The sequence below is a fragment of the Tripterygium wilfordii genome, chromosome 6 (assembly GCF_013401445.1).
Source record: "Tripterygium wilfordii isolate XIE 37 chromosome 6, ASM1340144v1, whole genome shotgun sequence".
Taxonomy (NCBI): domain Eukaryota; kingdom Viridiplantae; phylum Streptophyta; class Magnoliopsida; order Celastrales; family Celastraceae; genus Tripterygium; species Tripterygium wilfordii.
In genome coordinates, this window is record NC_052237.1 from 2,977,948 (window position 1) to 3,004,886 (window position 26,939).

General features: G+C 37.4%; 5 protein-coding genes across 14 annotated transcripts; 1 reads left to right on the forward strand and 4 right to left on the reverse strand.

Moving 5' to 3' along the window:
- Positions 1-303: 303 nt before the first annotated feature.
- LOC119999652 lies at positions 304-2,821 on the reverse strand. Its single transcript, XM_038847346.1, has 3 exons — positions 2,578-2,821; positions 1,811-1,965; positions 304-800 (listed from the first exon to the last, which is right to left on the reverse strand). Exons 1-3 carry the CDS (start codon positions 2,789-2,791, stop codon positions 561-563), a joined length of 609 nt encoding a protein of 202 aa, XP_038703274.1. The 5' UTR covers positions 2,792-2,821; the 3' UTR covers positions 304-560.
- A 673-nt stretch (positions 2,822-3,494) lies between these two features.
- On the reverse strand, positions 3,495-5,272 carry LOC120000875 (protein SULFUR DEFICIENCY-INDUCED 1-like). The gene is made up of 3 exons (XM_038849038.1): positions 4,923-5,272; positions 4,596-4,808; positions 3,495-4,241 (listed from the first exon to the last, which is right to left on the reverse strand). The coding sequence occupies exons 1-3, from the start codon at positions 5,025-5,027 to the stop codon at positions 3,678-3,680; spliced, it is 882 nt and encodes a 293-aa protein (XP_038704966.1). The 5' UTR covers positions 5,028-5,272; the 3' UTR covers positions 3,495-3,677.
- A 2,296-nt stretch (positions 5,273-7,568) lies between these two features.
- LOC119999691 (ribonuclease P protein subunit p25-like protein) lies at positions 7,569-10,616 on the reverse strand. Of its 2 annotated transcripts, none has more exons than XM_038847399.1 (8): positions 10,402-10,616; positions 9,455-9,535; positions 9,282-9,370; positions 9,084-9,158; positions 8,629-8,732; positions 8,432-8,545; positions 8,251-8,310; positions 7,569-7,973 (listed from the first exon to the last, which is right to left on the reverse strand). In XM_038847399.1, the coding sequence occupies exons 1-8, from the start codon at positions 10,522-10,524 to the stop codon at positions 7,876-7,878; spliced, it is 744 nt and encodes a 247-aa protein (XP_038703327.1). In that variant the 5' UTR covers positions 10,525-10,616; the 3' UTR covers positions 7,569-7,875. The 2 variants fall into 2 exon arrangements, with proteins under 2 accessions (XP_038703327.1, XP_038703326.1); XM_038847398.1 differs by having other exon boundaries at positions 8,248-8,310; positions 10,402-10,614.
- Positions 10,617-11,559: 943 nt separating this feature from the next.
- On the reverse strand, positions 11,560-15,372 carry LOC120000232. Of its 7 annotated transcripts, none has more exons than XM_038848186.1 (2): positions 15,252-15,372; positions 11,560-14,030 (listed from the first exon to the last, which is right to left on the reverse strand). In XM_038848186.1, the coding sequence occupies exon 2, from the start codon at positions 13,163-13,165 to the stop codon at positions 11,999-12,001; it is 1,167 nt and encodes a 388-aa protein (XP_038704114.1). In that variant the 5' UTR covers positions 13,166-14,030; positions 15,252-15,372; the 3' UTR covers positions 11,560-11,998. The 7 variants fall into 7 exon arrangements, with proteins under 7 accessions (XP_038704114.1, XP_038704119.1, XP_038704118.1 ...); XM_038848191.1 differs by having other exon boundaries at positions 11,560-13,175; positions 13,816-15,322; XM_038848190.1 differs by having other exon boundaries at positions 11,560-13,188; positions 13,816-15,322.
- A 792-nt stretch (positions 15,373-16,164) lies between these two features.
- LOC119999973 lies at positions 16,165-26,566 on the forward strand. Of its 3 annotated transcripts, XM_038847824.1 has the most exons (10): positions 16,166-16,544; positions 16,775-19,609; positions 19,697-20,019; positions 20,107-20,193; positions 21,148-21,300; positions 22,770-22,933; positions 23,010-23,157; positions 23,483-23,605; positions 23,709-23,796; positions 25,909-26,566. In XM_038847824.1, the coding sequence occupies exons 2-10, from the start codon at positions 17,236-17,238 to the stop codon at positions 26,115-26,117; spliced, it is 3,669 nt and encodes a 1,222-aa protein (XP_038703752.1). In that variant the 5' UTR covers positions 16,166-16,544; positions 16,775-17,235; the 3' UTR covers positions 26,118-26,566. The 3 variants fall into 3 exon arrangements, with proteins under 3 accessions (XP_038703751.1, XP_038703750.1, XP_038703752.1); XM_038847823.1 differs by having other exon boundaries at positions 16,165-16,544; positions 16,698-20,019; XM_038847822.1 differs by having other exon boundaries at positions 16,165-16,544; positions 16,775-20,019.
- Positions 26,567-26,939: the final 373 nt, after the last annotated feature.

Here is a 26,939-nt window from a genome sequence, read left to right on the forward strand (position 1 = left end):
ATTTTAAAAAATATGTATATCAACCATCCATGTGTTTTTCTATCCACAGGCACACAATTATTTATTATTCATGGATCGTCGCCAATTATTCTTAAGCCCAAATAAAACCACTATAATTTCAATGCTGAAAAGACTGAACATATTTTTCACTTTAAGGCACATACTTGCAATGATTTATTATTCATGGTCCATGATTGTTAAGCCCAAAAACACAATTGAAGAGGAGCAAACCACTCAGTAGTGAGATTTCAGTCGTGATAGGAACATCAAAAGATTGGAAAAGCACTCCTTTTGGGAACACTATAACCGAAGAAGAAAGTTTTGTTAAGCTTGAAAGGAATAGAACTTAGCGGGGTGGGTAAGGCATAAAATCCCGCGCTATCTATAATCCAGAAGTGGCTTGGGAAATTCACAAGGGAGCCATCAACCCTTGAGGAGTAAGATTATTGTTGCTAAATGTCACGTGTAATTGTGTCATAACTGATGAGCTCTGCTCTGATACAAAACTCAAGATATGTCTCACAAAGACTACAAGGAACTATACAGTCATTCTTAATTTTTCAAACATCATTTGATGCTTCTAAAACAGGCTGCCCCTGTGCTTGATAACCTGTGTTGGTAGGAGAATCAACTCCTGTCTCAGCAGCATCAGAGGATGGGGAGAGAGTTGTCCTTGGGGGTGAATCTGGACTGGAACCTGGAACTACACCATCAGTTGATTTATAGACGAGCCCCTGCGCCTCCATGGCCTCACGTGCTGCTCTTTCCTTAGCTTTTTTAGCCCTTTCCAACACTTCTTCCTGCAAATAAATAATTTCAAAGTTTCAAATTTTAAAGAAAACCCTTTCCAACCCCTCTTCCTGCAAATAAATAATTTCAAAGTTTTCAAATTTTAAAGAATGGGGTAAGTCGCGTTGTTTTGAAATTGATCGTGGACGTTGTTGATAAAAAACCGTGGATCTTCCACAGAATACGTGCAACCATAGAAATATGCATAATGTAGTTGTCTGGATACCCATAAAGGATCTGCAATCGTATCACATCATATAAATCACCTTCTTCGAATAACCCTTTGATCCATGTCAACACCATGCAAGTATATTACAATATTCAAGCATTAAGACCATTTGGTAGAATCAGATCATAAAAAATGCTCTTAGAACACCAGTCAGGGTTTAGTTTCAGCATATTCAAATGTGTTGTTGAGCTGAAAAGAAAACTTCTATTGGGGCATATGGAAGCATGATCTGCATGCGATAGCCTTTTAACAATTTATTGTTGTGCCAGCGATAGAGCATTAGTACTTGCAAGTTCCTATCATAACTGACAAATCCAATCATGAAAAGCATAAGATAGAAGTTAGAAAAACTTGCAGGAAAATTTGTCTTTTATCGTGAAGTAGTCAGAAACTTTGATTTCAACTAAAAGCACAACTTTGCCAAGGAACCTATTGTAATGCAGCCTTGAACTACTTGAGGATATTATTTTCATGATATAGTTTCCCGACAAAAGTTTACAGATGAAGTTGGTTTTGATGCCCCAGGGCCCCCAACATCATAAAAGGTTGAGATGAAGGAAAAACAGTTAGACGAAAATATGAATGAGAACTAGACTCCCCACTACCAATGCATGTGGCTTGTGGTAGTAGCAGGAGTACTCTATCGCAGAACAAAATGAAAACCATTATAGCAAAAAAATTTGGGAGCCGTTGACAAACATTTAGCAATATTTGAATGGAGACTATGCGGTAAATATGGGTAGACATAAGTAGATTACTTGATATTTGCAAAAAATGTAATATGAGTCATACCTGGAAGTCCTGTACTTGCTTTTGTTGCTCAGCTTGCAACCTGCCAACAGTACTAAAGAACTCCCCAACGGTGGACTCAATGCGTTCAGTTAGTGCCTCTGCAAGAGCCTTTCCCAAGAAAAATGCATCCAGAACACCCTTGCTGTCACTATCCCCTGCCAATTTGCAGCATTTTCTCATGAAATTCTAAAGACAACTTAACAATATGTGGATCAACAAAAGACGAATTAAAATTTCTTATTTTTCTCCAATCAAGAAAGGTTTCTGCAACTAAATGCAATAACTGAGAAGGCAATCAAGATTCTGTTTATAACGGCATGAAGATAATCGATAGGCACCCATGATTCAGTTCATAATGGCATGAAGAGGATCATTATTCTCCCATCATAATATATTTTCCATAGGGAGAACAAGATTCGAAGTAGCATTTTATCATCACAGCCATAACTTCCGCCTTTTTTTCATCAAACAACTATTTAAAGTAATCACTAATTGCAACGACTAATCAGTTCTTTAACTTGAAAATTATGATTTCTCCCTAATCAAACAGGTTACACAAATCTCCATACAATTATCTAGAATCCATCATTTCCACATAAATTGATAGATATGACCAAACGACAGCAAATAAATTTGTTTCCCGAAACAATTCAGATGTTCATTACATCAACATACGGTCAAAACGTAAATCATATGTCTCGGTAAGATGGTCCTTTTCACCACGAACAATATAATTTCAAAAACTTGAAGAAACCAAAAACATGTACCGGAACCAAGACCGCCAGGCCTGGTGCTGCTATTGCATGATACCATCAACCTTCCTCTTGCTTCATGACTAAGGCCGCTGAAATTGACATTCAATGGACTTGGACTGCGAGAAACAAAAGCAACGGAGGTCAATCGATTGCTGCAGTAGTCGATTTGCGTTTTAGATTGAAGACGACATAGAGAAGAAGGTGGGGAAGCTGAAACCCCATTCATATCTTTCCTTCTAGTCTTTCTGGCATTTTTCTGTGTACTTGTTATGGAATCTCGTAATAACGGTAGATGCCCGTCAGTGGATCTGGGCCATACAAGAGCCCAGAGTTGGCTTGTTAAGTGATTGCAATCCTTATGTTTGGGCCTCCAATATCTAAAGTAACTTTAATGAAAGCCCAAACACCGGTTCCCAACTGTTGTGTGAAAATATTTTTAAAAATCAATAAATATAAAATATACGTGATTTCAAGATTTTCTATATTAGAAATTATGAAATAACAATTGTTATTTAAATTTCATTCAATGGTTCGTATCCAATTGGGTCAATTCATTCATGTCGAAACATGGGTTGAATTTGAATGTGAATAAGGGATCCCTTACAAAATATTGAAGACAACAACTTACAAAGAATTATTTCATATTTCATATTTTTCAAGTAAAGGGTATTTTGTATTACTCATTAAATTTTGGGTGTAAACTTAAAAAATTTTAGTGTAAACTTATAATGTTGGAGTATATAGTGTAAACTTAATAGTTTGATAGTGACCAGATAAAATTTCTCTAATTTTTTTATTAACTTTAATTTTTTTTCTATCGAGTGTAAATGATCAACTTTTTTAGTTGAACCTAAGCTCAACTTACTCTGTGTTGAACTTTGACTCAATTTATTCTGCCGTCAAGTACAAAACTTTTGTAGACAACTAAAAAAATCCTATTATTTCATAACAAATAGGAAGAGACTCACACAATGATTATTGATGGATGCATAGATTAGCTTGTGTAATCCATTCTACCACCTTCTGAAAACTCTTTATCTTTTCCACACAATACAAAGGCAAGTAAACAGCTACATAATACACATTAAAAAAATGAGAGCGAGGGTAAAGAATTAACAAGCCAATTGGTCTCTGTACCCTTCTATCTCTTCAAAGATGGGAAGCCTCTTTGATCTGGACGGGGCCCAATCCTTCATCAACTTCTCAAGCCCATTTACAAAGTCCTCATCCAAGCTAAGACTCAACGGGTCCCACACCTCGAGATTGGGCCGTCTTGGTTCCGCTTCCATAAGCAACTCTTCGGCCCGTTTTGTAGCTTTACAATCATCCGAGCCTGGAAGCTTACCTTGCAATACACGTTGGAGAATCAAACGGGCCTCTTCGTATCGGGCCTGCTTGATTAGACAAAGGCCCAAGTTACAGGCCTTGTTTGCATCTGGATCAACCATCTGGGCCTTCTTGTAGACAACCTCAGCTGCCATGTAGTTTGATTTCTTCATGTAGGCCCAGCCCAGGTTTCCTAGCAATCTTGCAGTCTCTTGCTTAACAGAAACTTGAAATTTCTTGCCATGAGAGCGAGCAGTCCTTGTGGGTTTTCCATTGAAGGCCTCTCCTTGGTATATCAATCTCAGCTTTCTCTTCAGTAACTCTATTTGCTCGTCTACTTTCCCACATTTCTGCAAATAAAATCACCACAATTCTGCAATCAAAAGCATAATCTTAGATATTAATGTTACGCGTTATTTGTTCCACATCGCTTGACGTGTGTTTACAAGAAAAACAGAATCATGCGAGCCCGATGTATTCACGGGAACGATAAACTCAAAGCAAATAATATCATGAGTAGGGGTTGGGATTTTCTACACATATTAGAGTATTGTGAATGGTAAAATGCCATATAAATTATACCAACGTTTTATTCATCATGAAATTAAACCCATATATAATTTCATATTGATTTGGGGAAGATTACATGAATAAAGAGCAATTTATTAGAGAAATAAATGGTGGCAATTCCAATAAATATATACCTTGTACAAATCAATGAGGACATTGTCTAGAGAATCTTGAGCTTGCTTGGAGCAAAGGGTTCTAAAGGACTTGACAGCTTCAATGGCTTCTTCAGTTCTGTCGACTTGCTTCATCACCACTGCCATGTCCTTGAGAGCACTATCTACTCTGTCCCTTGCATTTATGGCTTTCCAGAACCAAATTATTGCTGCTTCTGGGTCTTTCTCAACTAACTGAAATACAAAATTGTTCATGCTTTTTTTTTATTCTTTATCTTCCTACTCAAAATTGTTTGTGCAGTGAAGAGAATTGAATCAAGAAGAGATAAATTAAGAGATAATCAGTACCTGAGCATGCTTGGCTCTACTATAAGGACCATCAGCAGCAGGAACTTTGTGTATAGCATGGAATTGATCCTCTCTTTTTCCTGTACAAATCTTCTCCTTTTCCATCCTTTTCGAACAGAAGTGGAGAATTATTTCAGTCGAGAGAGAGAGAAGGAGAGAGAGAGAAGGAGAGACTGGTGTGTGTTGTATATAAACTAAAAAATCTTTGGAAGAAAAAATGAACCTGGTCGGTATAGCGGCTAGGTTCCTTCAGTAATCCCACAATATACATCAGAATCATCTCCCGAGTTTGACTTGGGCATATCCACCCGGAAATTAGTTTTTAACCCTTCTTTGAAAGTGAACAAGCTCATGAAATTAGGAAAAATTCAAGAAAAATAGTCTCAATTAGTTTAAATTGCTAACTCTAACGTCATCCACTTTAAATCCAGAAATATAATCAATTAAGTTATTACTGTGTGTGTCTCTCTTACATATATATTAACAAGCTTTTTAATTAAATTTAACAAATAGATAAAGCTATAAATAGCTCCACAATTTTTAAATGTTAACATTCAAGTTGGGGAGATTTAATTTCACAGTAGTGTTAGGTAGCTCATGGAAACCCAAGTCGCTTAAACAAAATTTTAAAACGTTTTAACTCTCAAAATACATATTAGATTTAAAAAAAAAATTACATATTCAGAATCAGTGCATAAAATTTTTTCTAACAAGATTCATTATCGATGAGTTTAATAGGGTAAATTTTAATTCCATTGTTTTTTTTTTCAATGGAATTTAAAAAAAAATTAATTCGGAACTAAAACAATGAATTCTAAACTACGTTTTTAAAAAACAATATAATGTATATTAAAACAATAAAATAGTGGAAATAAAACTATTTCATTGATTAAATCAATGGAATAAACCTATTGGGCTTCCATGGGCTACCAAACTAATGAGCTATATGTCATTTTTGTTAATTTTAATGTTAACAGTAGTGCTAGGTAGCTCATATAGTGGTAGTCCATGGGAGCCAAAATATCTTAAACGAAAATTTAAAACATTTTAACTTTCAAAATACATGTTAGATTTAAAAAAAATTACATATTCAGAATCAATGCATAAAACTCTTTTTAACAAGATTCATTGTCGATGAGTTTTATAGGGTAAATCTTAATTCCATTTTTTTTTAATGAAATTTCTTAATTCCATTGTTTTCTTAATGAAATTTCAAAAATGAATGAATTCAGAACTAAAACAATGAATTCTATACTATACTTTTAAAAAACAATAAATTTTAGATAATGAATTATGAGATAAAAGAGTGGAAATAAAATTATTTCATTGATTAAATCAATGGAATAAACTTGTTGGACTCCCATCGACTAGGGTCACATGTCATTTTCATAATGTTAATGATAAGTCGACTTAAATTATAATGGGAAACAGACAAAATGTACGAACCTAGACGCCTTTACCAACTAGGGAGAGACGGATGGGCAATCATAACCGGGTTAAGTTCATTATTTTTACAAAGTCGTATATGTATGGCTAAATCTTACACACCCTTTGTGGTTTATCTAGATTGCTAGATGTATTCCTATGGTTCAATTTTTTTTTTTTGATAAACACCTCCTAGACTTAGATTTATCTCTTGTTGAGATCCTTTTTGTCCATTATTTGTTAAACCAATTAATATGAACAAATAATTAAGATGATGTTCAATAATATTGTTGTTTTTGCATTATCCGAAGAACGAGGTTGGAGAGGGAGGTATTATTAAAAGTAAAATTTAGTTCTTACGACAACGTACCATTAAGCATATCTTTTGACGAACAAAATTACATCAACTACGAATTAAGAAGAATGGATGAAAGGACCTCACAAGAGATAAAACTAAGTACATGGTGTGTTTCTAAAACTACTAGAACTACATGGATATACCTAGAAATGACTCAAACCACAGGGTAAGTTGGTAACATTTAGCCTATATATATTTGCTGAAAATTATGAATTAGTTACCAAAAACTCCTCAACCGAAATGCTCAAGGCATATACTCGAATTGGATAATACCCAAGTTCAAGCCCCTACTCCCCTTACCTTTAAAAAAAAAATCCTAAACTAATTGGAACTGAATAGGGTAAAAGGTCCTCACCCGTCATCAACATCAACGTCCAATCGAAGATAGTAAGACACAACATGCCATACCGATGAGCAGGAACAAACATGTTGAAGACCAATGACCACACAAACATTAGGCACCCAGAGAGTTGATTTAAAGTTCACAACTAATGATCATAGAGTATTACACTATTACATAAAATGCTTTTACTTTTTAGCTTGTCCAGCTCCCCTACAAAGTTTACACGCTCCAATTCCACCATATGTTTGGTTCAAGGGGTGAAATTTTACATGCACCAATTCCACTATAAAATACAAGATATGTGTGTTTTTTTTTGATAGGCTTGTCCAACAACACAAAGCAATTTAATCCAACGGTATATGGTAAATATAATTAAGGATATTTTGTCATTTGCCAAATCAAGATACTCTCCATGTGAGAATAGCCAAATCTCTCTTCCTATTCACCCTAACCAAACGTATAATAAGTGTTTTAGCCATGTCAAAACCAAGACAATAAGAGCTGTGCTTGCAAGAGCCAATAGAGAGATAAAGACAGTCTTTTTGTTTTTAAAAGGAATCAAGAAATATATGACAATAAGATATAGACAGGGTATCAACAAAACAGTAAATCACTATCTAACACCAAACTCTCGGCCAAATGCAAACGACCAACAAAACAACCTTGCCCAAATCCGTTTCTTCAAGAGAGAAAGCATGAAAACACTGCCTTTATAATGCTATGCAATCATAAAAACTACATCCCTCAATAAAAACGCATACTGATAAAATTTACCCAATGGCCAAGGTACGCATTTTGCTGATCCGAAAACAGAAATAGCCAACTCTCTAATATGCTTGGTAACCACCTCCCCTTGAACGACCACCCATCCTTCCACGGCCACGGCCATAGCCTCGGCCCCCTCTGCCTCTTTCATATCCAGCACCTAAAAAGCAAATGTTTCATGAGATCAGCCTGAAATTCCACTTGCAAACCCAAACTGATATCCCCACCATGTATACATCGAACCTATGATATGCTGATTACTTGTTTATGAGCTTATGAAGATTGAAAATGAAATGTCATAAAAGTATGCACACCAATTAACATGCTGCATACCAGTGCAAACAGATTTGATTCTCCTCAACAACACATTAACCCTGGAGACCCATATTGTTAAATAAAGCTTTTCCTTACATCAATTCATGAAACAAACTTACCACGATTGCCCCAACCTCTTCCTCGGCCACCACCTGGGCTCCAATTTGTATACTCACCATTGTCTATCATAAAAACAGCATGTTGAAGGTATTGCCAATTCGCCATACTTAATATATATATAGCAAAGTAAAACAGTACGGAAACAAGTTTCTACAACAATAATAAAACATCTGTAATTTCTACCTTGATAGTCGCCTTGATAGTTTCCCTGATAATTTCCCTGATAGTTTCCATATCCACCCCTGCCCCAATTCCGCCCTCTCCCTCTACCACGACCCCTACCTCGGCCATACGAATCTGAAATTTGTCATAAAAACAAGGTGTTAAAACTGACAAGATGTATCCAAAGATACCACCTAAAAACATGTTACTGACAGCACCTTCATAGGCAGCATTGTATGGAACACGTGCTAGCCTGGGTTGTTGCTGCGGCTGATTACGGTACTGCCTCTTTGGTTGGTCTACAACAGATGGAACTTGGTATCTATTGACAAGTTTTTCAGACATGCACAAAATACCAAACTTGTCAAGCAGGATCACAGGTAAAAGAACGTAATTTTCAAGAAGCATGAATTTCTTAAGTGACATGAGCTATCACAAGACACCCCTGCCTAAAATAGGGCCATGGATTCATACAATAGCCCCGCAGAGATCTACCCCGAGAATCAAATCCTGGTCAGTGCCAATAATAGAAACAAGATAGGCTTTCTTCAAAAGATTAATAGAGCATAATCCCTCTTTGCAACAGCATAAACACAAGACACTCCCTTTCAAGTCCACGACTCAGAGAACCTAACTTAGGGTTTAAAAACTGATATTGGCAAGAAGAAATTACCCAGGAGAGTTGGTATTTAGCTCTCTAGTTGATAAGGTTATCGAAATCATCGAGACATGACGCGTTTGTTCCACACTGCAGCAGCCATAAATACTCAGATATCTCAGTTATAATTCGTATTTCGTACATATTCAACAACGAACATATCTTCTTCTTCTTTTCTATTGTGAAACAGTGAAAAATTATTACAAAACTTACGGCACAAGACCCTCTTCCATGGGTTCCCATATGTCAGTTATGCTTAATGAGCTTATGGCAGTGTCTTGATGCAAATTTGGAAACCTCTTCTGCATCAGTAGAAAAATACCTAATTAGTTAAGCACCAGAGAGCAAGCCACATAAAACGAAAACATTTACAGGAGAATACCAACCTTCAGTATCTCTGCAATGGCTACTGTCTTGCTGATTGCTTGGCCCATTGCCTTCAAGACAATCTCTTTCACACGTTTTTCCTAAAATGTATTTCAAATGACAATAACATAGAAAGCAGAGATCTTAAGCATTATTAGGTGGAAGATAGAAAAAGTGTTCAGAAAGCAAAAAACAAGCAATTACACGTTGGTCTGCAGCACCCTTACATGCATAAAGATTGACATAATACAATGTACACATTAGAAATACACGTGAACTTCATGCTGACAATCAGACTCTTTTATGTATATCTTCATGATTTTTGGGATCTCATCCACCCTAGTGGCTGCGTATTCAAACAGCTAGATAGTAGATACTTGCTTTTTTGACATAAAAATTGATGAACATTATTTGCATCCCGTTTTTTACTAAGTACACCCCATTAACCCTTTAAAAACACACTAGAGTACTAGAGTGAGGTGTACTTGGTAAAAAATAGGGTGGAAATAATGCATCTAAAAATTAGATAATCCATATGTAATAACTCACACTGCCAAATCCTATTATGAAATATTCTGTAGCTAACTGCCTTGTTTCAGGTAATCACACCATTTCTATATATGCGCACAATCCGTCTGATAGAAAAACTACCAAAAATTAGACTCTAACACAATCAACTCGGGACAGATTTTTCATTAATATAAAATGGATACGTCTCGATCAAAATTCAAAATCACAGAAAGGCATAAAAAAAAGTAGCAATGAACGCCAGAAATCAAACAAACTCCAACAATATAGCAATAATCACACCAAACCCACGACGGACACACACAGAACCCTAGGATATAATGGCAAGAAAACAAAAACACATCCATCACTGAAGAACAACTAACGGTACTCAGAAAAGTATTTAAAAAAAAATTAAAACAAGACGCATGTACTGTTTCGGCGAGAAAAAAGATGATACCATGAGAAGCGTAGTGGCATAGCTGATATAGTTTCGGATAACGCCTTGAGAGGTGATACGGATCTCATTCTCGCTAATCGGACGCTCTGGCCTCGGTTTTTCGACACGCTGATACCTATCCATGGCTCTCTCTGAGACGCTAAAGCCCTAGACAGAGAAAAGAGAGTAAAGGCTAAAACCTCAGCGAGACTGAACGAACCAGCCCCTCTGGGTATTTTGGGGTCACACTTTTGAAATTCGACTCCTATTGGATAAAAGCTCACGCTACTTTTGATGTGCGTGTTCACCAAGGCTTTGTATCCTATCTTCAAAATTATTACATGTTATTTGTGGTAAACTTTAGTCACACCTCAACTTAAGTTGATCATTCCTTATAAAAATCAATTGATAGAATCTCTTTGATAAATGTAGAGATATGACTAAAGTTTATCGTTATTTATGGGCCTAATTTGGGCCTTTCACAAATTATATTATTGGGCGTTTTCATAATTTAAAATGATTGGGTTGAAAATCGTAAATTGAAATTAATAGTTTAATACACAAGCCAAGTCATAAGGGGTTGGTCAGATTTTTTTAAAAAAAAAAGGGGGGAGGGAGATTCGGGCCTTGCTCACCAGAGTAATACACATCATTCTTATTACTCCAACTAGTGGCTTAGGTGTGAGTGATACACATAACACATCATCTTTACCACTTCAACTAGTGGCTCGAGTATGGGTAGTTCAAAAATTGAACATCAAAGTAGAACGCACCCATTTTGATTGCAAACAAAAGATAATGGACCATATCCAATAGTTTGAACATAAGAGTGTGTTTGTACTAGGGATTTGAAGGAAAGGAAAGGGAAATGAAGTTTGAGGAGGGATTTAGAAGGAATATTTCATTAAATTTTTATCAAAATTATTCCTCCTCAAAATGGAGTCATTTGAAGGGAAATGATAACTTATTAAGTTATTTATATGTTAAAAACATATTTTACCCACTCTAACATAAAAAATAAGGATAAATTAATAAATTAAACTAATTTTCTTTCATTTCTTTTTTTCAATTCTCTCCCCTCCCCTCCCCTCCAAATCACTCAATCCAAACACACTCTTAGTGACCAAACGTAGCTCTCTTGTTCAATTTTCATGTTACTAAGAAGAGAAAGAATGTATATACTCAGACCCCCGACAATAATCAATCCATTGTTTTGACACAAAGTCACAAATATACAGCAGAAGAGGCGTAGATAGAAGTAGAACAGAACAATCAATCAAATCACACACTACATATAATACATATGTTTTGAAACAATATACTTGCAGTTGAATTAGAGACAACATCAAGACTTGTCTTCAATCTCAACAAGGTAATATGCTGCAAGCATTCTAAATACATCCTCGAACAAATCTTTTCAGCTTTAGAGCTTCCTCCAAGCTTGTGAATTACTGTAAGTCTGTAACCATGATTTCCAATCAGCATTATTATTATAAGGTAGCTTCCTAGCATTCTTGGAAAATCAATTATAACAACATCAACTGGGTCGGCAAAGCATAATCAGAAAGATAACGGAGTGTCAAGTTTCTGCTATTTACCAGAGATTTGCTGATGCCTCTCATGGCCGATCCTCATTTGTCCTTGGGCACAGTAGACGCTTGCGTCTTCTTGGAATTGGAGATACGTCTTCTCTAGCATTGTCCAGCACATGTGAGTCATCCTCATTGTCATCGTTTTCATCTTGTAGACCCAACAAATTCTCACCCCAAAGATACCGGCGGTCAGCTAAAGCTCCTGCATTGCGACGATGCCTAGTCCAGGCCCTTGACCGACCCCTTGGCTCACCAACCCTGTCCATCGAGTCTATCATCTGGAGCAGAAAGAAAGCAGTCCGCCAAGGTGCAGTAGGTTCGCCAGCTCCACTTCCCCTTTCAACCGGTAACATATCCCCAGTTTCAATCGCGTAGTCCCCAACAACAACAGTGCCTGGAATAGCTGAGCAAATAGCACTAACAATATCACCATATTCTCTCTGGTGCTCAAGGCGTCTCCATGCTCGTTCTCTGGATGGATCAACATTAGAAGGTCGTGTAGTTGGGTGAAGCCTCCTAGCATGCCGACGCAATTCCTGATAGTTCCCCAAGAATGAGCAAGCTTCCCGGGTGCAGCTACGCTTCTTCGAGTTAAGATACTTCCTGGCCTCTTCTACAACTTTCCACCCTAGTATGTCTCCCCGGCACAAAGGGCATTTCAAACTCAATCTCGACTCCGACAGATTCACCACATCCAACTCTTCATTGTCATGCCTTCCACGATGAGGCCCAATATTACCAAATTGTGGATTGGCTTCTCTCCGTGCTGCTAAATGCTGAGTATGATCATGAATATTATTTTCTACCAGTCCTTCAGGCATTCTAAAAGAAGTTATAGTGTTTCTTTCATTTGCATTGTTTTCATCATTACCTTCAATAATGTCAGTTCTCAAAGGCAAGTCCAAGTCATCAGAAGAGAGAATAGAACTATATGGGACAGAAGATAAAATAGAGGGTAAGGTTGAATCATTCATAGAATCAGTCCTTGATTTTTTGAACCTGTCTAGGCAATTTGAATGTCGGTAACTTGTATCACAAATATAAGATCTGCAACCATTCTCATGTGAACTACACAGGATGAGGACATCATTATGTGGATGGTCCATGCAAATAGCGCATGAGACTTCATCCAATTCTTTGTGAAAACCGTTGATTTCTGAATCACAACATATTCTTCGTTTCACCCCAGCCATCTTGCATGCACTGTCGTAATTTACTAAACATATTTGTCTTAGTAGAATGCCAGCACAAGTGTATATGACTCGATATCGATAGACAGATAATACTAGTTACTTAATGTAGTCACAGCAGACTAATTAAATATACCACATAAACTGACGTTAGCAAACCACAACACTACAGAAATAAAATACACACAACAGTAAATCGCTCATACAAAAGACTAACAAGTGCTAAAGCCTCGAGGCATAATGCAAAGACCAAGTCACTGGAGTAAATAAAAGTTACCAATTTCGCTCAATTCCCTCATTTACTCAACCATTTCTCTTAACTTCTGAGGGTTGTAAAAAATTCAATTAAACACACCTAGCACTATCAGTTGTCCAACACAATCTTTCTGCTAGGAATCAACTTTCTAACCTTACCACAAGGATCAAAACAGACAAACTTGGAAACATGAAACCACGCTTCTTTTTTGTGCGAGGGTGGGGTGGTGGGTGGGTGGGGGGTGCTGTTGAAGTATTAAAGGAAGTATAACCTATCTGAAAAGAAACAAGAAGGCAACTCACAGTAAAATACATACCATTAAAAATAAAAACAGGCAATGCACATGATAAATGAAATAAAACTCAGCCATATCAGTCTAGCCCATATATATACTAACCAGAAGGAAGAAATCTACACTATTCCCTACTGGAAGCTGCTGTGCTTTACTTGCGTAACCAAATGAGAAATCTGAATCTCTTCTTGAATTTATATGGTATCATGCAATGGTCCGAGGCATCAAGCATGTAATCAAAGTCGTATAAACTTGATAGAATACAGCCTTGAACGTTAATGGCTCTCTGTAGCCACGAGGTTACCAATGAGTCTTAAAACCTGCAATTACAAAAGAAAACAGCAGCAGCGGTCAAATTTAAAGATCACTAACAAGATTTCCATAGGTTATCAAGGAAACAAAGTAGCAAATAAAGAAAATCTTTGGATAAGTTTCTCAAGACATCCACAATACTATTCAATTGCCGCAATCAATCACATGCAATCAAATACATTACACTGTAGTGTATGACTTGGTCACCGTATTACAGGATCACACCAAGCCCAATTCACCCCACCATTCATATAAAAAATAATGTAATAGAATCCACTGAATGTAAAATAGGCAAAGATACTAAGATGGATATCTAGCATCTGATAAAAATAGTATTCCATACATTACCAAATCATGCAAGCATCATTCAATTGATCAAAATACATCAGAAAGAAGTACTAAAAGTGAAAATTGCAAGAATTTCTAATTCATAATGAAGAAAATAAATCAAGGACATGTATCTAACAGGAGTACAACTAGTTGAATGAACTTGAAAAAGTGCATCTGAAAATACCCTTTACGTTGAAGACTAAATTATGTAGCTTTGCTATATGCGCTGGAATGATGTGTCATTTGAAATAAACACAGCAAAAACACAAATGTTGCAATTAATATACAACAATAAAAAGAATGAAAACCATAACAAATTATAAGGACTCTAATCTCTGTAGGATGGGAATGGCTTAGATATGAACTGATGTTATAAGAGAATTCATACAGAAAACTCTAACTACATGACGATAATGATGAAGGTTGATGATGACGATGAAGCAAACACCAATCAATTATGTAGTATACAAACAAATTTGTGAAACAACCTCCTGCACGTCATACTTATCTACAGATTCCAAAATAACATCCACCCAGCAGCATATGCACCCACCACCACTTCAAACCAATCATCAACAATTGCATATTCACCATTTAAGCACTGGGAAACCGTGTAATTCTGTGAAGCGTTTGGCTTAGTCCCCAAAATCTCATCTTCACCACACCCAAAATCAATAATTGACCCAGAACCTAAACCAAATAATTCCCATCCAAAATCTAACCTTTGCAATATATCAATCCCTTCTCAACAAACTAACCTAATCCCAACATAGACGTTACAACAACACACAAGATTCCAAATAAAATTGCCAAAAAAATGTTAACATAGGAGCATCAATATTTATCGATATGAATCAGAACCGATGACAACAAAACATTGAAAAAGGAGGAGTGATTACAGAAGAGAACCCAATTCTGACTAGGTTGTTGTGTAAAGGACTCGCACATACAGAGAGGAAAAAGAGATTGTTTTGTTTGGGAAAATGTACGCTGGGTTTCTATTTATAAGGAGTCGGTGAGACTTGTCTATGGGTTTTTTTTCAGGAAATTGGAGGGGAGGCCACGTTAATCTCGTTCGCCAACAATATTAAAGGGCCGAACTGGCCCGCAGATTATGATCCAGCCCGGCTTGTTCAAGTCATGGCCCTCTCTGATCCTGGGTTATATGGGCCAATTTTACTTGTCTTCATTTAAGGGTCGAACTGGCCGGCAGATTATAATCCAGCCAGAGCCAGGCCCATTCACGTCATGAGCCTATCTCGGCCTGGGTTTTATGGGCTAACAATTCTATTTTTAAGCCTTCCTTCAGGTGTCTTTTTCTTTTATTTTAAAAAAAGTTAGCGAGTTTAGTCATCAATTCCTAGCTTAACAGGCTAGGAGGTTCGGTTTCTATTATACTCGTATATGAAATCATTATGTGCTAATTTGTAAGGGTGTTAAAAAACCATAGAAATCAAATCGATTCAAACTTATGGATTGATCGTTATTTTCAACAAACATTTATTTATAACTAATTGATATAATCGAAATAACTGATCGATTAGTTGGTTAAATTCATGTTAAAAAATCGAAAAAAACTGATCATTTACACCCCTATTTGTTTGACTCATCGGTATCGACTATCAAATGGAATTGAAGTTGAACAAGTCCTTTCCCTTTAAAAGCCACACAACAATTAGGTAATTAACAAACTAATATGATAGGAGGAAGCCTAAATTAAAAATTATATTCTTTGAATAAGTAATCCCATATTTTCCATTTTTAAAATTTGAGAGCGGAAGAGTCCACGAGCGTCCAAAATTCAAACAATACACCGAGGCCACGTAGAGGGGGGGAGATGGAGCTCCATTGCTCTTTAGAGTTGAAGCGCTTATTGGCTTAATATAGTTTGTTATTAAATCCAATTAATAATCTCTCTCTCTATCTCTCGATTTCGATGCCGCATAGTTCCCGGCGATGTCGCTCTCTCCATGCCCGAGATTGCACTCACAGGCGTAAACCACGCTCTCTCCCTTCTCCTCTATTTCACCTCCCACCTTCTCCAAACTCAATTTTACTTTTATTTTTTTTGTGAGACTGCTTTTCGTTTTCGAATTCAGTTTTGATTTTGCGTAATTAAATCTCATATGCGATATTACCAACGCTTGATTAAGAGCTCGAAAATGGGGTCACACAGAAAAGACAGCTTTCAGGTAAGCGCATTATCCGATCTAATGTTGCGGTGTTTTTTTGGTTTTATTTTCGGTTCTGTTTGGATTTTCGTACACAGCGTAATGGTTTTTGGAGGTATCCGCATCGAAATTGAGCTCAATTTGTTGATTCTTTGTTTATTATCATCTTTCTAGGTTTTGTTTTAGGAATTTTAATGGAAGATCGTGCCGTACTGGTTGATTCAAATTATTGTTTTGTTATGCATGCATAGGTTGTGCAACAGCGTCTGTGACCGGTGAAGGAAAGATGGGGGCATGCAAGTGATTGAATATATGTTAGATTGTATATCTGTTGATATAACGTGGTCATCGTAGTTTTGTGGGTACTTCAGGATTTGGAGATCCAGTTGTTTTGTGCACAGTTAATCTCTACATAGAAGGATTCCTTGTTGTGTTTAAACCTATTGGATAGATTCGAGTTCGTGAATTTTGTGTTTCCAAAAAAGAGCTTTATTGACATTGATTTCATTGTGAAGATTAGCTTTAACCGTCCCATATCAAAAAATCCATTCCTTCCGATTTTGGAACCATTAAGCTCTGTAATTCAGTGGGCCCTTCATGGAAAGATCGGCATTGGAGTTGTGAATTCTTTAGCTGATATGGAAGCCAATTGCGGATACAATCTTCTTTTATCTAGTTGGATCAAAAACTACTGGTCCCAGGAACTCAAATTATGCAGCTAAATAAATTGAAGAAGTCACCTAGCAACATGACTGGCGAGACACCCAGTCCCTCTGGTCAATGGATCCTGCAAGAACCAACATGCGCTGTTCCCGTTGCAGGAAGAAGTGTAAATAATGTCTCTGTTCAGACTGGTGAAGAATTTTCCATGGAGTTTCTTCAGGATCGTGTTGCTGCAAGAGGGATTCCTGCTGGCCCCATTATGGCCCAGAATAACGAGAAAAGAATTGGACAAAATTTTAATCAGAAATACCAGATGGGGTATGAGGATCTTGCTAGAATTCTTGGGTTGAATAGAATGGATTCCGAGTGTGCATCTGATATGTCTGACGTTGCATCCAGAGAAGGGTCCATGAAGGAGATTGAGAATGGGACCTATGTTAGTAAATTAGGCCAACACCAGAAGGAAAATGGTGATGCTGGAAATGGGCCAAGGAGGGCTTTTGGTGAATTGAATTGTGATCGTGCTGGTTTGGCACCATGTGCTCCTTCCATTTATGTATCCGAATCCCCCCATTCAAATACCGTTGATAGGTCAAAAAATTCAGATGGATCTCAATATGAGAAGATGAAACTTCTTTGCAGCTTTGGTGGGACGATTTTGCCCAGACCCAGTGATGGAAAACTCAGATATGTAGGGGGAGAGACGCGCATTATCTCCATTAGAACGAATCTTTCATGGGAAGAACTGGTGAAGAAAACTACAGGCATTTGCAACCAGCCTCACACTATCAAATACCAGCTTCCAGGTGAGGATCTTGATGCTCTTATTTCTGTTTCTTCTGATGAAGACCTGCAGAATATGATAGAGGAATACCATGGACTTGAATGGCTTGAGGGTTCTCAAAGACTTCGGATATTTCTGATTCCTTTGAGTGAATCCGAAAGATCATCATCTTTGGAGGCAGGCACTATTCAGCAGAGCAGCCCTGATTACCAATATGTTGTTGCTGTGAACGGCATTTCAGATCCTAGTCCTAAGATAAACCCTGTTGAGCAGTGCTTGACTAGTCTAGTAAGTCTACCAGTTAATAATTTGGAGCGTAATCCAAATTTTCACAAGCATTCACCATCCTCACCATTTCCTTTGGATATTAATGGTGACCACAATGCCTTGGGTCCCACTCAAGTTTTAAACACATCCCAGAATATAACAAAATCCCCCAAACAATCTGCTCCTGTTTCTCCAATTACATTTCCACTAGGTGACTCCAACAATGCTCATACACAATTTAGTGATGACAACTCAAGCATTGGAAGTAGCAGTTCCTTCATTACCGCACAGCTACAGCCTGAAAGCTTTATTGCTGACTTTGGTGTTTACAAACTCCCCATACTTGGTCCAATCCCTTCAACAAAAGATATTCGTCCACAACAAAAGCTTGACATTGAGAAGATAGAGCAACCGCGTGGCGTGCATTTTCAGAATGATGATTACAGCAGAGAATTTGTGAATTCATCTATTTTTTATCAAAATGATGAGAGGTCCATGCATAATGAAAGAATACTTCCCTTTGAGATGCCTCTCTCATGCCCAGAAGATCCAATGAATTTGGTTTCAGGATCGATAGACTCTGTTGAGACTCTCCATGGGATACCACATGCATTCTCTGACTCAAAGTTGCAGGAGCATGGAGGGAGATCAACTCAATGTTTCCTAGAAGGAACCAGCCTGTCATCTCCCTTGAGCTTTTCAAAGACACAATTATCTCCCTTGCTAGTCTCTGGGCTCTCACATGAAAAGCCAGTTGACGTGCTTGAGGATGTTGATTTTGTCAACAGTCGATTACAGAACCCTCTAGGATTTTCTCCGTGTCTAGAGACAAGCAGGAGTGAACTGATTCAGAAAGCTGCCAGTGACATTGATGAAAAGTGTCAACCAGCTTTAGATGATGAAGGTAAATCTTATTTCATGGTCCCTAGCTATTATGAGAAAGATCTACTGAACTTGGGAAGGATAACTAGTCTTGAAAAGAGTGATCTGCGTTTACAACAAGGTCAAATGGTTGATGACGTGATATCATCAGCTGCTGTTGCGGGGAACACCAAAAAAATCGGCAACTGTAACCTGGCTAGTGTTGATAATTTGTCAGAATATGTGCAAATTTTGGAAAATGTACATCCAGAAATGACAGGCAATATTTCTAAACCTTTTGTAAACAACTTGGTGGAGCACTCCAAAAACTATCGACAAGATAAAACTGCATCTAATATCCTTGTTGTGGACCAATCTGCTGTAAAGGACCAGCATCGTGCTTTGCTTGGGGCAGTGACTGATGAAAAAGAATGCAATGTTTCACAGACTAGGAACCCTGAAATCAGGGGGTTGTCTCAAAATCCAGAAACCATGCTATCAAACTCTCTAGGTTTGTACCCATCTGTAGTTAATACTGGTCCTAGCTCAAGTACACACACGAAAGATCTTCACATTGTGATGTGTGATCCTAATGTAGGTCTATCTCCAACTAGAGAGACCACTTTCCTTGATGAAAACCTTTTAAGGTACCCTGAGCAGAAGGTTGAGAAGTTGGGAGGTGGTGGTTCCGCTTGTGTGAAGTCATATGCTGAAGATGTCTTTACCCAAACATCAGCCTCAAGTAAGAATCAAGATCGAGATCAGCCTGTGCCTTTGGTCTTTGTGGAAGATGTGACCTATTGCATGCCATCCAGCATTCAATCTTCTTCAGCAATCATCCCACATGTTGCAGATGCAATCAGCAGTGCATCTACCACAGCAACAGAGCCAGAGAGTGTTGTTCCTGAGTCCGAGCATGAGGTAAAGCTGGTTGAAGTTGATTGGGAGTCTGTATTTACAAATTGTCATGTACTTATGGATCAAGTTGCTGCCTGATTCTTTTTCTAGGATATCAAGGCTGATGATCAGGAGGAAAATGATTCGTTCAGTGATGCAGTGATTGCTGAAATGGAAGCCAACATTTACGGCTTGCAGGTATTTGAGATTTCTGGTTTTGTTGAAAGTTTCTTGTAGTATGTTCTTCAATTGCGGTCTTAGATATCATCCTCATGCTTTGAAATTATAACTAGCTCTTTGCTAACTAGTAATTTTCTTTTACTTCTGGCTGACAGATGAAGTTTCCTATAGATGCTCTTTTGGCTCTCTCTTATGTTGACTGACAACCACAGCTGTTCTAAGTATATTCTCATAATTTTCTAGTAAAAGGATAATATTAAAGTGCCTAAGTAGTTTCATTAGGCAAGAATATCTTTTTGCTGTCAATTCTTGCTCATAACTATGGTAATCCAAGTAGTCAACCATTTTCTTTCCTAAGCCGTTGGCTATTATTTCTCAAAATTGTAGAGAGAGATTAAGCAAGTAAATCAACCCTCATTTCTCAACCCGTCAACTGAGTGTTTGTAAAGAACTCCTTTGCCTGTATGAATTAACTGATGATCTAACTTGTATATGAAGATGGTGGTTACCATGTATTTATTATTTATCAAGCTCTAACCTATTTGCCTAGGCGCATACCTAGAACAACATTGATTGACAGACTTTAAATTGTGATCTGGGAGGGCTTGCATATGATATAAGATGGAATGTAATTGTGCTTTAAGTACTGGTTCAAAAGATAAGAATAGCTGTAAGAGAAATAAATTACAAAACAGTGTAGAGCTTTCCAATCTTTTCCTTCTGTTGAGGGATTTCAAAGTTGGCCCCCTATTGAATGGCAAGCAATCAACCCTGTTTGAACTGGTTATATTAGGCGTAAGTTGTTTGATACGGGTTGAAATACTAGCTCGGCTGACATTGAGTACATTGGGATCATTATGTATCAGTAAAAAGACTAACTTGATTGCTGTGTTACTTGTGTTATGGTGCTCTGCTCTTTGACTGTTGCTTCTTTTTTTTCCGTTGACTAAGTTTTTCAGACGCTACATGCAGATCATAAAGAATGCGGATCTTGAAGAGTTAAAAGAGCTGGGTTCTGGTACATATGGGACGGTATATCATGGAAAATGGCGGGGGACAGATGTTGCCATAAAAAGAATAAAGAAGAGCTGCTTTTCAGGGAGAGGTTCTGAGCAAGAACGGTTGGTGGGTCACCAGCATATCTTTTATTCTTACTGCCTTTTCTTTTTTCATTTTCCTTTACTGAGATTTTGAAGAAGGTGAATCATACATTCTGTGGTATGTACTCATTCTGAAAAAAGGTTGAGTCAGATTTAATTCAGGATCTGTATCTAGTATACAATATTCACATTTATCTGGACAAGCGTCATGATACAAATGGAGGGATTGCAAGTTACTTTGATCAGAAATTATTTAAGAAATTGTGTTTACTATTGTTAGGATAGATTAAGTAAGTACCTCCACTCCTTTTGTTTTAGGTAACTATTATAAATTCTTAAGTTGACTTGGCAAACCCTGTGGTTGGCTGTGTAAATGTGTAGAGCCAAGTGTAGTGTGGTGTAGTAGTAGGCACTTCTAGGCCCCTTCCCGGCTACTGGGTGACTTTAGCGATACCAATTCTGAAGAAAACGTTTTTGGGTGGGTTCAGCTCGATCAACTTGTAGGGCAGCCTTTAGAAGCAAGAGGTTGGGAACCCAAACGAACGCTTTGCATTTTCTTATCTTCTTCGTGCCCTAGGAGTAGGAGTAGCACAAAAAAAAAGGGATTTTCATTATTGACCCAATGAGAAACCATTAAGTATATGCTCGCAGCTTCACTTAGCAAAAGAGCCTACTTTTTTTTTTAAAATATTAGTAAAGTGCTAGTGTCAACCAAGAGAGTGACGAGAGGGTATCAAAACCACTCTTTAGAAAGATAGCCTACATTGAATCAAAGGATTGATCCCCACTCCGAATGAGATGTCGTATACGCAAATGCTCTTTCCGTTGCAGGCATAAAGCGCTGCAAACATGGCTACTTCAGCTCTTTCCGGAAGAGAAGATAGTTCCATCACTTCTGGGATTAAGGGAGTTCACCAGAGGGAAAGAGCCGGGGCCCCCACTTGTAAAAGGGCCTCATAGCTTATAGATTTTGAATGCTGGGTACAGTTGGAGATGATCCGAAACAGATCACCCCCTCCCTCGTGTGAACAAGGAATGAACAAGTATATAGAACATTATTCCTTTTTTGAGTAATCGATAGGGGACCTGCCAGACCTGTGAGATTACTTCCCCTTGGCCCTTGCAGCTTTTCATTAAACAGAGTTTCTGCAAAGAGGACCGCTTGGGGGAAGTGGAGCAACACGGAGGGCAGGTGAAGGGTTGCCCACAAAACTAGGAAAATGGCTGTTAAGGCCTAGGAAAACAGGCTTATTTGACAGAGAGGATAGTGCTGCCTTGGTGAAAATGTCAAAATCCATATTGATGCATGAAATTTGTGGGTTTAAATTATAAATACCATTCTATTGTCCTTTGGTTGAATTGATTATGCTACATTTGGAACTCAATTAGGGAGGAATGAAAAAAAAAATTGTTGTTTAAATCACTTCAGATAATTCTTACTGTTGTTATAATCCACATGTGCACAGCAAGCTGATGATTATGTGGGTGAACCAGGTTAAAGACTTCTGGAGGGAGGCACATATACTTTCAAATCTTCATCATCCGAATGTGCTTGCATTTTATGGGGTAGTACCTGATGGTGCTGGAGGAACCTTAGCAACTGTAACTGAATTTATGGTGAATGGATCTCTTAGGAATGTCCTACTTAAGAAGGATAGGTAGTTCAGTGTTCAGTTATTACTGTATATACCTTGCTACTTAATTTGTATTTAATGGACCTTGGTTCTTATGCAGATCACTTGATCGTCGTAAAAAGCTTATAATTGCTATGGATGCAGCTTTTGGCATGGAATACTTGCACTCAAAAAATATTGTCCATTTTGATCTAAAATGTGACAATTTGCTTGTCAACCTGAGGGATCCACAACGACCCATATGCAAGGTAATCATCTTGAACTGCCTTTCCTATGTTTCTTGATGCTAAAGTAAATTCATCCTATTATCAAAATATGCTAGTTAGGAACATTGTATGATGCTAAAGGCTATCAAAGGTCAAACAGAGAAATGTGAAAATCTGTTTGAAATAAGCACTGTTGTGTCATAGTGCAGCAATAAAATCCCAATTTTTATCGACGATTACTCGATTAGGCCAGAAGCTGAAAATTTATGTGTTTAGAAAGTGTTACCCGTTGCTCATTGTCACTTGTCTCTGGTACATATGCTTGGATCTCAAAATGAGCATGAACATTTGCCTGTCTGTTTTTAAGGTGGGAGATTTTGGATTATCAAGAATCAAACACAATACTCTGGTCTCTGGTGGTGTGCGAGGAACCCTTCCATGGATGGCACCAGAACTGCTGAATGGTAGCAGCAGCCGGGTTTCAGAGAAGGTTAGCAAAGCCTATCAATATGTCTTTCCATTCAGCATGCATGCACCTTGTTGCTAAGCAATAGAAGATACGGCATTTGTCTTGTCTTGTCTTGTCTTGACAGGTTGATGTTTTTTCATTCGCCATTTCGATGTGGGAGATTTTGACTGGGGAGGAACCTTATGCAAATATGCATTGTGGTGCAATCATTGGTGAGTTTGCGTCTTAAACTTAATGATTGATGAGTAGCAAATTTGAAGTTAATATGCAAATACTTCTGGTTGGAAAAGGGATTGGACTTTTTTTCAATTTCTATTTTTGAAACTTGTTCTAGCTGCTGGAAATTTCTAGTGCTAAGGAAACATTGCCAAAATCAGAAGTATTATGAACTCTAAAGTTCAATTGAAGAGTTAAACTAAAATTCATTGTATGGCCATGCTAGCATATGCAGGCTACTTTTATCATATGTAAAATGTTAAAATAAAGCTCATTGTATTACACAGACAAGGTTTGAGTCCTCTCACACTAATAATAATAATGATAGTATGAATATGAATATTACATATAACTTATAAAAAATTCCTTTTATTACCATAGACGCATGTGGTTTAGTATATGATATTTATGATGCAAAATCATCATGATATATCTTTCCCTCTAAGGCAAGGGATGATGTTTCCTGAATTTCTTTGAGATCGTACGTCCTGTATTTTTAGAAAGCAGTAAGTTCTGCTTCTGCCTTCAAGATTGTCGTTAGGCACATACCGTTTCATGATGAAAGTCATGAAACTCTACAAACTTTCTGGCAGAGATGATCTGGGGGTTGGCGGCAGAAAGGATGAGATATAGATCTAAGTTTGGCGATTTGCCTGAATGGTCTGGGACCCGACCCCTAATGGGACAGCTTGGGGTTTTTTGATAAGGTGCAAGGCAGGATGGGACTTTAGTTTCAACCTGACTTGAGTTTTGGCAGGGCTGGGGATGAGATAATCCCACCATGACTAGCAATCTAGCATATTTTACTCCCTGTGGTGTTAGTTTTATGTTATCTTGTATTTCTCTGATACCTAACATAGGACCTTCCAATTATCTATGGGTTTCTTTAGATGTTTAACCTTGCAGCCAATATATTGTCAACTTCCTTTCTTAATTAGTAAGCAAATCAATATCATGTAGCAACACAATGTAGGTGTTGCCAATGTAATTGTTTGTACATTGGACAGGGTTGGAAATTGGAGGTACAGCCCTTTGTTGGTTACATCAATTGTTTCGGTTTTAGTCCTTCTGGTTTCAGATATTGACAGTATGGGTTGACCTAAAAGCTACTACCTTCCATCTATTATTTAAAGCCTTCATTCCACCATTATCATTGGCTTCTGGATCAAAACTGGGCTCTGTAATGAATTTAGTGGTGACCTAGACTTAGCAGTGAAATGCTTGAAGCGTTAAACAACACTCTTTTCCCAGTAAAAATGAAGACCAAGTGACATAAAAAAAAAAAAGGAACGGGACCTCTCCCGGTGAATCCTTTGGGCCTCTTCAAGTCCTTTACTAAGATTTATCCTGCACATTTGTTGTTGCCAGCTGTTCAATTAGGTGCATAAAACAGTACACATCACATGTACTGAAAAGGTAATCCCATACAGTGCTGCATTGATGGTAGTAATTAAAACTCTTCAGAGACCATCATCTTCTTTGAAAATGTAAGAAAACTAGAGCTGCAGTGAGGTTCTTATGGAAGTGTAAATCCTGTAGCTGCTTTGGTTACCTACAAAATGCTCTCTTTGTGGAATTTCTGATGCTTATTTCCTTCTTTGTTTGATTTTTTTGGACATTTTCGGTAATAAATGTACAATATACATGTTCGGAAATCTTTAAATGCTCTCTTAGGGTTATCGAGGAAAGGAATACGAAATATGTCATGTCCGCTAATGCAGTTTCATGGTAAGACAGATACTGAATGCTGCCTATATTTAGGTTGATCTCATGACCATTCTGGATGTTAAAAGTAAATTTCCATGAATGTATCCTCTGTATGATTATGTTATTTGACTATACTTTCCTATAAATTATCGTACTTTTCTGCAAAGGCTCAATGTATTGGCCTCCGAAAGTCATTCAATTTGAATGAACTTCCAAGCACTGCTGAAGCATATCGCTTATTAGATTAATTGGACCATGATATTGATTGGCCATCCTTCTATCCTTCATTATTGGTTTTCGTTTGATATATTTCTATTATTTTGCTCGATACAGTTAAAATATGGTTAGCTTGTTTTCTTACCTTTCCTTTTCCTGGTTTCCGGATTGAATTATGATTGAAGGGGGCATTGTGAAGAACACACTTCGACCTACTATTCCGGAATGTTGTGATCCTGAGTGGAGAAAATTGATGGAGCAGTGCTGGTCACCTGACCCTGAATCGCGACCATCATTCACTGAGATAACAAACAGGCTAAGATCTATGTCTATGGCTCTCCAGACAAAGGGACACAATAATCAAGCAAAACTAATGCCAAACTTAACTGCATAAACTATACTGCTTATACATGCAGCTGCCTCATTGTTAAAGCTTACTGAGACTGTCTGTCTGGTGCTCTGTACAGAAGGCGGAGGACAAGCACGAAGAGAGTTTGTTGTTGGAGGCTTATTGTGTTCCTTTCCTTACCTTTTTCAATATAGATATATTCATTTGTTTATTCTTTCTGCAACTAGGAAAGGTTAAAGAAAAGTCCCGGTCATGATAGCGAGCGACGATGAGAGCTTTTGCAATTCTGATTAGTTTACTATGATGGTTTTTGCTGGAAAAGATGTTTGTGACAAAGGAGTCTAAGCTGAGAGTTGTCCAGTTACCTCTGCATCATATATTGTAATTCCATTCAAAACCAAGTTACTGACTCCTTATCCCTGCATTTTTATTGTAAATTCATCCTTTTCCCAACTGAATGCATGTAAAGACAAAGCTAGAGTTGTGTGTTTTTTTTGTACCATGTATTTTTATTTTTTATAATTAACACGTAGTTAATAATGAATAAATAGATAACTTATTTTCTCTATAATATTTCAGATTTTTTTAATGAAATTAGTTCGTACTAATTTTTTTTTATTATTTTGTAATAAAGTTGTTGATAAAGAAAATCATTTGATCATAGAAGTTAATAAAAAAATAAAAGAAATTATTATTTTAACTAAATAAGGAATACAATAGAATCCGATGAGAACAGTGCTATTATGTTTGTATTTTAGAAAAGGATAATGCTAGAGACCCTCAAAATATGATCCTTAAAAGTCTCCTAAATTTATGTGGTAATAAAATATCCATTGATGAAAAACACATTTGTAGGGTCCACTTCAC

Excerpts from the sequence above, each read along its gene's own strand:
- LOC119999652 (XM_038847346.1), bottom strand. The coding sequence starts at position 2,791 with ATGAATGGGGTTTCAGCTTCCCCACCTTCTTCTCTATGTCGTCTTCAA. Across the intron at positions 1,966-2,577 it reads GCCTGGCGGTCTTGGTTCCG|GGGATAGTGACAGCAAGGGT; the intron begins GTACATGTTTTT and ends GCAAATTGGCAG. Across the intron at positions 801-1,810 it reads AGCAAGTACAGGACTTCCAG|GAAGAAGTGTTGGAAAGGGC; the intron begins GTATGACTCATA and ends ATTTATTTGCAG.
- LOC120000875 (XM_038849038.1), bottom strand. The coding sequence starts at position 5,027 with ATGGAAAAGGAGAAGATTTGTACAGGAAAAAGAGAGGATCAATTCCAT. Across the intron at positions 4,809-4,922 it reads GTAGAGCCAAGCATGCTCAG|TTAGTTGAGAAAGACCCAGA; the intron begins GTACTGATTATC and ends TTTGTATTTCAG. Across the intron at positions 4,242-4,595 it reads TCCTCATTGATTTGTACAAG|AAATGTGGGAAAGTAGACGA; the intron begins GTATATATTTAT and ends TTTTATTTGCAG.
- LOC119999691 (XM_038847398.1), bottom strand. The coding sequence starts at position 10,524 with ATGGATAGGTATCAGCGTGTCGAAAAACCGAGGCCAGAGCGTCCGATT. Across the intron at positions 8,546-8,628 it reads ATACAATGCTGCCTATGAAG|ATTCGTATGGCCGAGGTAGG; the intron begins GTGCTGTCAGTA and ends GACAAATTTCAG. Across the intron at positions 8,311-8,431 it reads CTATCAAGGCGACTATCAAG|ACAATGGTGAGTATACAAAT; the intron begins GTAGAAATTACA and ends TTTTTATGATAG.
- LOC120000232 (XM_038848186.1), bottom strand. The coding sequence starts at position 13,165 with ATGGCTGGGGTGAAACGAAGAATATGTTGTGATTCAGAAATCAACGGT.
- LOC119999973 (XM_038847823.1), top strand. The coding sequence starts at position 17,236 with ATGCAGCTAAATAAATTGAAGAAGTCACCTAGCAACATGACTGGCGAG. Across the intron at positions 21,301-22,769 it reads GTTCTGAGCAAGAACGGTTG|GTTAAAGACTTCTGGAGGGA; the intron begins GTGGGTCACCAG and ends TGGGTGAACCAG. Across the intron at positions 23,158-23,482 it reads CACAACGACCCATATGCAAG|GTGGGAGATTTTGGATTATC; the intron begins GTAATCATCTTG and ends TCTGTTTTTAAG.